This window comes from Gigantopelta aegis, chromosome 3, assembly GCF_016097555.1.
Source record: "Gigantopelta aegis isolate Gae_Host chromosome 3, Gae_host_genome, whole genome shotgun sequence".
Classification (NCBI taxonomy): domain Eukaryota; kingdom Metazoa; phylum Mollusca; class Gastropoda; order Neomphalida; family Peltospiridae; genus Gigantopelta; species Gigantopelta aegis.
The window spans coordinates 92,216,690-92,230,794 of NC_054701.1; the positions used below are offsets into that span (position 1 = coordinate 92,216,690).

General features: G+C 37.7%; 1 protein-coding gene across 1 annotated transcript in view; it reads right to left on the minus strand.

Moving 5' to 3' along the window:
* Window positions 1-2,819: 2,819 nt before the first annotated feature.
* Window positions 2,820-14,105, minus strand: part of LOC121368940 (solute carrier family 13 member 2-like) — a 66,520-nt gene continuing 55,234 nt past the window's right edge. The window contains exons 14-16 of the mRNA XM_041493703.1: window positions 7,698-7,823; window positions 5,783-5,970; window positions 2,820-2,825 (exon numbers count right to left, since the gene is read on the minus strand). Coding sequence (XP_041349637.1) covers window positions 2,820-2,825; window positions 5,783-5,970; window positions 7,698-7,823 — 320 coding nt within the window. The remainder of the gene's footprint in view (window positions 2,826-5,782; window positions 5,971-7,697; window positions 7,824-14,105) is intronic.

Here is a 14,105-nt window from a genome sequence, read left to right on the forward strand (position 1 = left end):
ACAGTCTAATCACCAGTTTTAGTACTATAATAGAGAGTGTCTAGTTACCATGGTCAGTGCTATAATAGACAGTCTAATCACCGGTTTTAGTCCTATAATAGAGAGTGTCTCGTTACCATGGTCAGTGCTATAATAGAAAGTCTAATCACCGATTTTAGTCCTATAATAGAGAGTGTCTACTTACCATGGTCAGTGCTATAATAGAAAGTCTAATCACCGGTTTTAGTCCTATATTAGAGAGTGTCCAGTTACCATGGTCAGTGCTATAATACAAAGTCTAATAACCGATTTTAGTCCAATAATAGAGAGTGTCTACTTACCATGGTCAGTGCTATAATAGAAAGTCTAATCACCGGTTTTAGTCCTATAATAGAGAGTGTCTACTTACCATTGTCAGTGCTATAATAGACAGTCTAATCACCGGTTTTAGTCCTATAATAGAGAGTGTCTACTTACCATTGTCAGTGCTATAATAGGCAGTTTAATCACCAGTTTTAGTCCTATAATAGAGTCTACTTACCATTGTCAGTGCTATAATAGACAGTCTAATTACCAGTTTTAGTCCTATAATAGAGAGCGTCTACTTACCATGGTTAGTGCTATAATAGACAGTCTAATCACCAGTTTTAGTCCTATAATAGAGAGTGTCTACTTGCCATGGTCAGTGCTATAATAGACAGTCTATTTACCAGTTTTAGTCCTATAATAGAGAGAGTCTACTTACCATGGTCAGTGCTATAATAGATAGTCTAATCACCAGTTTTAGTCCTATAATAGAGAGTGTCTCATTACCATGGTCAGTGCTATAATAGACAGTCTAATCACCGGTTTTAGTCCTATAATAGAGTCTACTTACCATGGTCAGTGCTATAATAGATAGTCTAATCAGCGGTTTTAGTCCTATAATAGAGAGTGTCTAGTTACCATGGTCAGTGCTATAATAGAAAGTCTAATCACCGGTTTTAGTCCTATAATAGAGAGTGTCTACTTACCATGGTCAGTGCTATAATAGACAGTCTAATCACCGGTTTTAGTCCTATAATAGAGAGTGTCTCGTTACCATGGTCAGTGCTATAATAGAAAGTCTAATCACCGGTTTTAGTCCTATAATAGAGAGTGTCTACTTACCATGGTCAGTGCTATAATAGACAGTCTAATCACCGGTTTTAGTCCTATAATAGAGAGTGTCTACTTACCATGGTCAGTGCTATAATAGACAGTCTAATCACCGGTTTTAGTCCTATAATAGAGAGTGTCTACTTACCATTGTCAGTGCTATAATAGGCAGTTTAATCACCAGTTTTAGTCCTATAATAGAGAGTGTCTACTTACCATGGTCAGTGCTATAATAGACAGTCTAATCACCGGTTTTAGTCCTATAATAGAGAGTGTCTACTTACCATGGTCAGTGCTATAATAGAAAGTCTAATCACCGGTTTTAGTCCTATAATAGAGAGTGTCTACTTACCATGGTCAGTGCTATAATAGACAGTCTAATCACCAGTTTTAGTCCTATAATAGAGAGAGTCTACTTACCATGGTCAGTGCTATAATAGACAGTCTAATCACCGGTTTTAGTCCTATAATAGTCTACTTACCATGGTCAGTGCTATAATAGAAAGTCTAATCAGCAGTTTTAGTCCTATAATAGAGAGTGTCTACTTACCATGGTCAGTGCTATAATAGACAGTCTAATCACCGGTTTTAGTCCTATAATAGAGAGTGTCTACTTACCATGGTCAGTGCTATAATAGACAGTCTAATCACCGGTTTTAGTCCTATAATAGAGAGTGTCCAGTTACCATGGTCAGTGCTATAATAGAAAGTCTAATCACCGATTTTAGTCCTATAATAGAGAGTTTCTACTTACAATGGTCAGTGCTATAATAGACAGTCTAATCACCAGTTTAGTCCTATAATAGAGAGTGTCTACTTACAATACTCAGTGCTATAATAGAAAGTCTAATCAGCGGTTTTAGTCCTATAATAGAGAGTGTCTAGTTACCATGGTCAATGCTATAATAGACAGACTAATCACCAGTTTTAGTCCTATAATAGAGAGTGTCTACTTACCATGGTCAATGCTATAATAGACAGACTAATCACCAGTTTTAGTCCTATAATAGAGAGTGTCTACTTACCATGGTCAGTGCTATAATAGACAGACTAATCACCAGTTTTAGTCCTATAATAGAGAGTGTCTACTTACCATGGTCAATGCTATAATAGACAGTCTAATCACCAGTTTTAGTCCTATAATAGAGAGTGTCTAGTTACCATGGTCAGTGCTATAATAGAAAGTCTAATCACCGGTTTTAGTCCTATAATAGAGAGTGTCCAGTTACCATGGTCAGTGCTATAATAGAAAGTCTAATCACCGATTTTAGTCCTATAATAGAGAGTTTCTACTTACAATGGTCAGTGCTATAATAGACAGTCTAATCACCAGTTTAGTCCTATAATAGAGAGTGTCTACTTACAATACTCAGTGCTATAATAGAAAGTCTAATCACCGATTTTAGTCCTATAATAGAGAGTTTCTACTTACAATGGTCAGTGCTATAATAGACAGTCTAATCACCAGTTTAGTCCTATAATAGAGAGTGTCTAGTTACCATGGTCAGTGCTATAATAGAAAGTCTAATCACCGGTTTTAGTCCTATAATAGAGAGTGTCCAGTTACCATGGTCAGTGCTATAATAGAAAGTCTAATCACCGATTTTAGTCCTATAATAGAGAGTGTCTACTTACCATGGTCAGTGCTATAATAGACAGTCTAATCACCAGTTTAGTCCTATAATAGAGTCTACTTACCATGGTCAGTGCTATAATAGACAGTATAATCACCAGTTTTAGTACTATAATAGAGAGTGTCTACTTGCCATGGTCAATGCTATAATAGGCAGTCTAATCACCGATTTTAGTCCTATAATAGAGAGTGTCTCATTACCATGGTCAGTGCTATAATACAAAGTCTAATCACCGATTTTAGTCCTATAATAGAGAGTGTCTACTTGCCATGGTCAATGCTATAATAGGCAGTCTAATCACCAGTTTTAGTCCTATAATAGAGAGTGTCTACTTACCATGGTCAATGCTATAATAGACAGTCTAATCACCAGTTTTAGTCCTATAATAGAGAGTGTCTACTTACCATTGTCAGTGCTATAATAGACAGTCTAATTACGAGTTTTAGTCCTATAATAGAGAGAGTCTACTTACCATGGTAAGTGCTATAATAGACAGTCTAATCACCAGTTTTAGTCCTATAATAGAGTCTACTTACCATGGTCAGTGCTATAATAGACAGTCTAATCACCAGTTTTAGTCCTATAATAGAGAGTGCCTCGTTACCATGGTCAGTGCTATAATAGAAAGTCTAATCACCGATTTTAGTCCTATAATAGAGAGTGTCTAGTTACCATGGTCAGTGCTATAATAGAAAGTCTAATCACCGATTTTAGTCCTATAATAGAGAGTGTCTAGTTACTATGGTCAGTGCTATAATAGGCAGTCTAATCACCGGTTTTAGTCCTATAATAGAGAGTGTCTACTTACCATGGTCAGTGCTATAATAGACAGTCTAATTACCAGTTTTAGTCCTATAATAGAGTCTACTTACCATGGTCAGTGCTATAATAGACAGTCTAATCACCAGTTTTAGTCCTATAATAGAGAGTGTCTACTTACCATGGTCAGTGCTATAATAGAAAGTCTAATCACCGGTTTTAGTCCTATAATAGAGAGTGTCTAGTTACCATGGTCAGTGCTATAATAGAAAGTCTAATCACCGATTTTAGTCCTATAATAGAGAGTGTCTAGTTACTATGGTCAGTGCTATAATAGAAAGTCTAATCACCGATTTTAGTCCTATAATAGAGAGTGTCTACTTACCATGGTCAGTGCTATAATAGAAAGTCTAATCACCAGTTTTAGTCCTATAATAGTCTACTTACCATTGTCAGTGCTATAATAGAAAGTCTAATCACCGATTTTAGTCCTATAATAGAGAGTGTCTACTTACCATGGTCAGTGCTATAATAGAAAGTCTAATCACCGGTTTTAGTCCTATAATAGAGAGTGTCTACTTACCATGGTCAGTGCTATAATAGAAAGTCTAATCACCGGTTTTAGTCCTATAATAGAGAGTGTCTACTTACCATGGTCAGTGCTATAATAGAAAGTCTAATTACCGATTTTAGTCCTATATTAGAGAGTGTCTCGTTACCATGGTCAGTGCTATAATAGAAAGTCTAATCACCGGTTTTAGTCCTATAATAGAGAGTGTCTCATTACCATGGTCAGTGCTATAATAGAAAGTCTAATCACCGGTTTTAGTCCTATAATAGAGAGTGTCCAGTTACCATGGTCAGTGCTATAATAGAAAGTCTAATCACCGGTTTTAGTCCTATAATAAAGAGTGTCCAGTTACCATGGTCAGTGCTATAATAGACAGTCTAATCACCGATTTTAGTCCTATAATAGAGAGTGTCTACTTACCATGGTCAGTGCTATAATAGACAGTCTAATCACCAGTTTTAGTCCTATAATAGTCTACTTACCATTGTCAGTGCTATAATAGACAGTCTAATCACCGGTTTTAGTCCTATAATAGAGAGCGTCTACTTACCATGGTCAGTGCTATAATAGACAGTCTAATTACCAGTTTTAGTTCTATAATAGAGAGTGTCTACTTACCATGGTCAGTGCTATAATAGACAGTCTAATTACCAGTTTTAGTGCTATAATAGAGAGAGTCGACTTACCATTGTCAGTGCTATAATAGACAGCCTAATTACCGGTTTTAGTCCTATAATAGAGAGCGTCTACTTACCATGGTCAGTGCTATAATAGACAGTATAATCGCCGGTTTTAGTCCTATAATAAAAAGCGTCTATTTACCATGGTTAGTGCTATAATAATAACCGGTTTTAGTCCTATAATAGAGAGTGTTTGCTTACCATGGTCAGTGCTATAATAGACGGGGTCTAATAGCCGGTTTTAATCCTATAATAGAGAGCGTCTACTTACCATGGTCAGTGCTATAATAGACAGTCTAATCGCCGGTTTTAGTCCTATTATAGATAGAGTCTACTTACCATTGTATGTACCAAAATAGACAGTCTAATCACCGGTTTTAGTCCCATAATAGAGAGCGTCTACTTACCATGGTCAGTGCTATAATAGACAGTCTAATCACCGGTTTTAGTCCTATAATAGAGTCTATTTACCATGGTCAGTGCTATAATAATAACCGGTTTTAGTCCTATAATAGAGTGTTTACTTACCATGGTCAGTGCTATAATAAACGGGGTCTAATAACCGGTTTTAGGCATATAATAGAGAGCGTCTACTTACCATTGTCAGTGCTATAATAGACAGTCTAATCACCGGTTTTAGTCCTATAATAGAGTCTATTTACCATGGTCAGTGCTATAATAATAACCGGTTTTAGTCCTATAATAGAGTGTTTACTTACCATGGTCAGTGCTATAATAAACGGGGTCTAATAACCGGTTTTAGGCATATAATAGAGAGCGTCTACTTACCATTGTCAGTGCTATAATAGACAGTCTAATCACCGGTTTTAGTCCTATAATAGAGAGCGTCTACTTACCATTGTCAGTGCTATAATAGACAGTCTAATCACCGGTTTTAGACCTATAATAGAGTCTACTTACCATTGTCAGTGCTATAATAGACAGTCTAATCACCGGTTTTAGACCTATAATATATAGTATTTACTTAACAGTCAGTACTATAATAGACAAGGTCTACTCACCGTGGTCAGTCCTGTTAAAGGCAGTGGAAGTGCCAAGATTGGAGTCAGCAAAATGATGATCAGATTCTTCACCGTCCACAGATCACCTAGGACACCCATGTCGACCAGTCGCTCATCTGGTCTTGACGACCCACAGTAAACGAACAGTGTATCAGATTGAGCCCCAGTCCGAGCCAGCACCCCGTGTACTGAGATTACAGATGTGGGTTATATCTACACGAGCATGGTACAGCCAGTTATGGCCTTATTAAGTTTCCCGTGAGGTAAAACACAAAGTTCTTATGTAAATATGTATTTTATCCATGTGTTCAGCTAGGTACACTGGATTTGCATTCTTCTTATCACGCATTACATTTGGCCTTGATACCCGTCTGTCGACCTGCTTGCCTGCTCAGACCAGTGTGTGTATGTGTGTGTGTGTGTGTGTGTGTATGTGCGTGTGCGTGTGTGTATGTGTGTCCACGTGTGCGTGCGTGATACTGGCGTCAGACCTCTATCCTGCACTTCTTTTTATATTTGCCTGTCTCACTCTCTACGAATCGTGTTTACCCCCCCCCCTCCCCCCGCAATATAGAATCCTGTCAACGCCAGTGGTGTTTATGTTTGTGCGTGCGTGCATGCGGGCGTGTCGCTACCTGTAGAATTACAATTAAATATACTCTAATCTATCTGAACCCGACATTTGTTTTTTTTAACGAATTTAACAAGTGGCAATAACCAATATTTGACCAGCTCTAAACCAGTACTTGTTTTCTGAAACTCCACTCACAGATTTAAGAGTAGCTCGGTCCATTTCTCGCTCCTGCCAGTCCACCACGATTGGTACACCAAAGGCCGTGGTATGTGCTATCCTGTCTATGGGATAGTGCACATAAAAGATCCCTTGCTGCTAATCGAAAAGAGTAGCCCATGAAGTGGCGACAGCCATATAACCGTAAATAAAATGTGCTGAGTGCGTCGTTAAATAAACCATTTCCTTCCTTCCTAATCCCAGCAACGATGCGCCGGATTTACAACAAGGCGAGAGTCTATCATTCTACTTGATGAATCACGTCTTGGACATTCCGCATTAGTGGATCTCTGTTTCGTACATGTTGATTCAAAATATTCTATTCTTCGTGCCTGGTTATACATCTGGACACCTGGCTGGCCACTGTACGGTGTCAGCGGCATTACGCTGGAATACTTCAGTACCGCGTGTGCGCGATACTATATACATCAAGCTGTCATTTGTGTAGGTAACGCGTGGTCATCAAGATCAGGTACCATCTGTAGTTTCAAAATTTCACTTTGATACATCTGTCATCAAAAGCTCCAGGGGCGGGACCTAGCCTAGTTGGAAAGCTTTCGCCCGATGCGCGGTCGGTCTATGATCGATCCCCGTCGGTGGGCCCATTGGGCTATTTCTTGTTCCAGCCAGTGCACCATGACTGGTATATCAAAGGTCGTGGTATGGGTTATCCTGTCTGTGGGATAGTGCATATAAAAGCGGGTTTCCTCTAAAACTGTCAAATTACCAAATGTTTGACATCCAGTAGTCAATGATTAATAAATCAGTGTGCTCTAGTGGTATCGTTAAACAAAACAATCTTTCAAGAGCTCCATGAACAGCTTACATCTATCAAGTTTACAATCTGAAGAGTAGGAAATCCACACCAATGTTAGGCGATGTTAGGCTAAGATATAAATCCACACCAATGTTTGGCGATGTTAGGTTAAGATATAAATCCACACCAATGTTAGGCGATGTTAGGCTAAGATATAAATCCACACCAATGTTAGGCGATGTTAGGCTAAGGTATAAATCCACACCAATGTTAGGCGATGTATGGCTAAGATATAAATTCTGCAATGTTAGTCTGACAAGTATGCTGTACATTTGGACATCCGTATCATTGTTGACGACTTGTCACACCAATGAACTCGTGTCCGTGTTCTGACATTCTAATGAGATCTGGAATTACACCGTTGCAGTCCTTAAACCATGTTCCTTGTAAGCAGAGGTCGGTGTAAGGGTCATTCATTAATAAACATGCCTGTGCTGTAAACAAAAACGTGTACGAGTTAAATATAATGGTCATCAGCAGGGAGAAACATCCAGTGGTGACAATACGAGCCGCCATACTTCTATTATTGCGTCACCAAAACCCGCCGTGTTGTTGTTGAGGTAGTTCAGCTATATATTGATATGTGTCACTATAAAAATCAGAATGATGTGTTACTTTTCACTGCATATGTGTTACTATAGACATCGGAACACAATATTCTGTATTATTCGATATGTGTCATTGTTGACATCAGAACAATCTGTTGCTTATCATTGAATATACATATGACACTATAGACATCAGAACAATATGTTTCGTATCAATGCATATGTGTCACTCTAGAAATCAGAGCAATTTGTCATGTATCTATGCATATGTTGGGGCGAGACGTAGCCCAGTGGTAAAGCGCTCGCTTGATGCGTGGTCGGTTTGGGGTCGATCCCCGTCAGTGGGCTCATCGGGTTATTTCTCGTTCCAGCTAGTGCACCACGACTGGTATATCAAAGGCCGTGGTATGTGCTATCCTGTCTATGGGTTGGTGCATATAAAAGATCACTTGCTGCTAATCGAAAAGAGTAGCCCATGAAGTGGCGATAGTGGGTTTCATCTCTCAATATCTGTGTAGTACTTAACCAAATGTCCGATGCCATATAACCATAAATAAAATGTGTCGAGTGTGTCTTTAAATAAATCATTTCCTTCCTTCCTTCAACGCATATCTGTTACTATATAGAAATCAGAGCGATGTGTTATGTATCAATGCATTTGTGTAACTTCAGACATAAGGACAATACGTTACGTATCTGGTAGCAGGGTGTTGGGTTTCAAATCGGGTATACATTCCCAGTCTGGGTCTCGGAGTGGAAGAACGTATCTGTTTCGTGTGTGCCACTGCGCGTGCTTTTCGCGTGCTTGACAGTTCCTTTCGGGTCTTTTTGTCAACGAAAAGGATGTGGGTTTTGTGTGGTCATTATGACTGACTGAATGTTAAGAAGCCTCTCGTTTCGACAGTCTGCAAAACTTCCTTGACTCCGGCTGATTTTAGGCGACATGTTCAACGGCTATTCTGCAGTAATATCACGTTACTATTTTATAGTGATACAATCTCGTACTCTCCTGAGCCGAAGGCACCAGTATACTAACCATAGGAAATGTTTTATTTAACGACGCACTCAACACATTATATTTACAGTTATATGGCGTTGGACATATGGTTAAGGACCACACATATATTGAGAGAGGAAACCCGCTGTCGCCACTTCATGGGCTACTCTTTTTCGATTAACAACAAGGGATCTTTTATATGCACCATCCCACAGACAGGATAACACATACCACGGCCTTTGATGGAGCGACAGTATACCGACCATGACGATTGGACAATGTTCAAGTCTGATTCTCACTTGTTCAGACGAATTCGGCCTCTCTAGATTTATGTTTTGACATCCAGTAGCCGATGATTAATACATCAATGTGCTCTAGTGGTGTCGTTAAACAAAACGAACTTTAACTTTACTCAAGATCTATGTATTATGCACATCATTCCAACTTCCACATGTTGTGGGGTTTTCGTCACGGAAGGTATATGTGAACATATGCTAGTATATAGCTTGGGCTTTATATTTTAGACCTTCGTTGAACATTGTGTGTCAGGTTTGTTTTTCAACATTGTTAGTCTGACCATCTGTTCTTTACATTGTTCATTTTCGATTGTCCTTCTGAAAATGCTCCAAATTTTATATATAAAAAAAGCAGACAGTTGTTTTTTAATTTGGCCATTTTCCCCCACGCTTTCTTATCCACTGTTATTCCAAATTTTCCATAGTCCGCCTTTAACGTCCACCGCCCTTCTTCTTCTCAATTTGGGTATAAAAGTCTATGTTAGAGTTTGAACCCAAACCGGGCGTGCTTGAATCTCGATTACGTGTAGGCATGTCAAACCAGCCCCGAGTTCAGCGACGGCGACTGACTAACGTTCGCCAACTATTTGACTGCTCCCCGATTGAGTCATTTGGTAACTAAACAGTTAAACGTTTGTTTTCTTTAACGACGCCACTGAGACACATTGATTTATTAATACTTGGTTATTGGATGTCAAACATTTAATAATGTTCACATAGTCTCAGAGAGTAAACCCACTACATTTTCCCATTAGTAGCAAGGGATCTGTTATATGCACCATCCCACAAACAGGACAGCACATACCACGACCTTTAATATACAAGTCGTGGTGCACTGGCTAGAACGAGCTGGTAAATAACGTTACGCGCATATACCAGTCAAGCCCCTGCGCGTGCTGTAAGTTAACCTCACCGTGGTGCAGGGGTGTAACATTCTCTTTGAGAATGGCCAATACAGCACAAATCCCCTTATTTTCTTCGAGATACTATTGAAATTTGGAGTAAAAGTCAGTATCTATCTGTGATATTTGTATTTTTGCACAGTTCTTTACACTGTTTTTATTTAAATCTTGAATTTTTATATTAATGTTGATCATCACTTTATTTGTTTGCATTACCATAGTTTGACACCCAATAGCCGATGTATTTTTCGTGCTGGGGTGTCGTTAAACATTCATTCATTCATTTATTCATACCAGTCAAGCGAACGTTTTTCTGCTCGGTCTTCCAGAACTCATCTCAGTTCTATATACATACCACATCGGGCATCTCTATTACATATACTAAAGTAAAGAAACAAGGGACGAGAGAAAGACAGACAGACAGCAGAGAGTGACTGCAACAAATAACCCATCCATCAGTGTCCGGAACATAACCGTGTTACTCAGTCCAACATTACTTACAGTCATTCCCCACATATTACGTCTGTGTATTACATTACTACGCTAGAGGTGAATTATACTTGGTCTACAGTACTAAGTGTTCCTTCATTTCTTTCGCTTGGTTTACAATGTAAGGCATTACAGGCTATATCAACTGTTACATGTTTTATGACAACAAACCAACAAACGAAACACTCATAAAAACAATAATACATTTATTAATTTTATTTTCAATATACATGGTTTAGTAAATATAGTAGTGTTTGTACAATGTGATCCTACTAATCGTAACTATTTGGAAGTGGGTTTTTAAAATTATTATTACATAGGTGTAGCGCTGGAGTCAGTCTCGTGTGCAGATAGTCCCCGAAATGCCCCCCCCCCCCCCCCCCCCCCCGCCTTCCCAAATGGACGTTCGTTTAGAGAATACTCAACGAGCTACGAGGCAATACCGTTTGTCTTGCGCTCGTAAATTGATGATGTCCTTCCCAAGTCTTTGGCGAGGTGGCGAGAGAAGGACCACATGAATTTACGAGTGTAAGATAAACGGTATTGCCAAGTAGCGAGTTGGGTATTCTATTTATTATCTTTTATCAACCTTTATCATTTTATGGAAGATTTTCAAATGATACTGTTATTGAAAACAAGTTTACATGTTGAGAACAAAAACAGCTTTGCGTCATAGCTGTGACATACGTATTGCTGATGACGTACGTTAATGTTACACTTTTACACTTAATTAACCACCGCAGGCACTGAAATTATCAACTAAATTTTGTGACATTAAATCCTATAGTGAAACACTGATTATAATATATACTGCCTAATAAAATATATAAAGAAATCTATATAAAATATATATTACAACGTGTTCAACGTATTTAGTATATATCTTCTAATAAAATGAAATAGAGATATTTGATATACATATTTACAATTCTTAATACATTATCGTCACTATTTCCTAATAAAATAATTTAACACCTTATTGTATTCAGATAATTAAATATATCTTTTGTTGAATAAAATACATGTATTTCACAATCAGGAAATACGAAAATAATTATCAGGTGTATAAATTGATGTTCGTTAAAGGTGCGGTAGTACGAGGTATAAGAGGTATGGATGGGACGATTCGGGGTTTCTTATTTTCGATTTATTCGCGATACTTTGCCAAAATAGTACAAGTACGTCAGTTATCATACATGCATTTGTATAAACCAATTTTAAGAGCAAAACACTAGTTTTAATGGTCATTTGTAAAATAATTGTAAATGTAAAACTGAGTTACTACATATTGACTAGAAAACAAACATTGCATTTTTACCATCCCATGTTAGCGTGTTGGGTCTGGGATACTTGGGCAGTGTTACCTCAGGATTCGAGTTCAGAGAGTTGGCAAAATAATTTTACCTGAACTGAGCACCTAGGGTGTCCGGGAATAGTCTCTCCCTTAATTTTAATTTGTTTAAATCCAGTTGTCCAGTACATAACATACGGGTGTCATGTACACTTATTATAGAAGCATAAAAGAAACGTATATTTCAAGACATATTTCTGTAATAATGTTTATTATTTAGATAATGTCCTTTTTTTTATTAAAAGTAATTTGAAAACAAAAAGTATGGAATAACTCGAATCAGCACAAATACATAATACATAGGCCTACTGTTTGTTTAACTGAACACAGGTTACATAACAAGGTATCACTGATTTTTTTTTTTAAATATAACTTAGCACAACAAGTACATGCACATAATATATAATAGTAAATCATTTAATTAGTTATTGTTATTAAAAATTTAGCTCGTATTGAAAGTGAAAAAAAATCTGCAAAGATAAATTTCCGTCATATTAAAGCGATTCATCATCGGTAATATTCGTAAATTTTTTTATCCGGACGAACTCGATAGGTTCCAGAACATCAACATACTTCGTAGTTTGGAAATTGGGCATTATTTTATAATTCTTGAATTTAACACGTGTTTACTGTTTTAATTTTTTGTTACTAACTGGGACAAAATGTTTATTTTATCGGCCGATTTATCACAGAGGTCAGTCCATATTTTGGAGGTTACAATTTTTACGGTCCCAGCAGAGACATCTGTGGGTTCGGTGCTGGATTCGAACGGGGCCAAGGTTCCCCCTTGCCCCATGTCAGGTGTAAGGGAATCGAGCGCTCTGATTGGCTGAAATACTTCACCGGTCCTTGGGTTTACTAGCAAGGTGCGGAAACGTTTATACATGTACAATTACAAAAAAAAAAAAATCATAATAAAAAAATAAATCCAAATGAACCGCGGTTTTTCAAATTGAAAAACGGTGCACCGAACCGTTGACCTGAAACCGCGATTTTCGTGAACATCGATTAATCGTCCCATCCCAACTACGATTAAGGTGTAGCTGCTTAATTCAGTCTAATTATAACATCGATTAATCGTCCCATCCCAACTACAAGGTATGGTGTAGCTGCTTAATTCAGTCTAATTATAACATGAGTGATCAGGTTTCAATGTATATATTGGATATGATTTAAAAATATATATAACAGTAACCGTAAGATCATTGTAAAATAGCATTGGCTACACAATTATATAACTGTCGTGAAATAGACCAGTCAGTAAAATAAACATTGTATAAAATACATCTATACTATAAGTACGATATGCAAAGTAACTAGGTCAAATCAACAAACATGGTTCAACATCAAAATTATAGGCATCGAGATTAGAATAGTATCTGCCCATGTACATGTTACCGTAAATTACAGGCCCGTAATCCATAGGTTACGACACAGTAATGGGGTGTACAGTTCCCTTTATCATTATATCACTTGTTATTCATGTCACTGTTCTCCTTGTAATGATATTTGTGTGTGTGATTTATATTCAAAGAGTACACAGTCGATCAAACTTTAGGTGGTGATGTTTTTGTTCAAACAATTTTGTGGAGAACGAAGTCCCGTTCTCGACTTTCTTGACATGTGGTAACGTTCTGGCAACCGGGTTACGTGAACGACGATTGTCGACTTATTGTAATGTCTGAGTTAGGTAAATAGGTAACTAGTTTAACGTGGTCATATACCACCAGTGTTTCAAACACGCCCATCCTGAGTCCGACCTCCGATATGATCGGGGGCCTGACTCGGGACAGGAGTTATGCCTGAGTTAAGGTTAGCAACGAATACAATTTGTTTTAATAACATTGTCGTATCGTTTTTGATCGACAATAATCTATATCACGTCCAAGTACAATGTTGGGTTTTTTGAAAATAATGGAATCGTTCACATTTCATGTGAATTATTATTATTTTTTTAAATTATTATTATTTTAAACGCATTGGTCAAATACAACAGCAATACCTGCCAAAAATGAAGAATGTCGTCTGCTCCATGGATGAAATATTTTCGAACTAATCGGGAAAATTGTATTTATTTCATTCTCCATCAGACAAACTGAAATTATTAACAAACAAAAACTATACGTTTAGTAG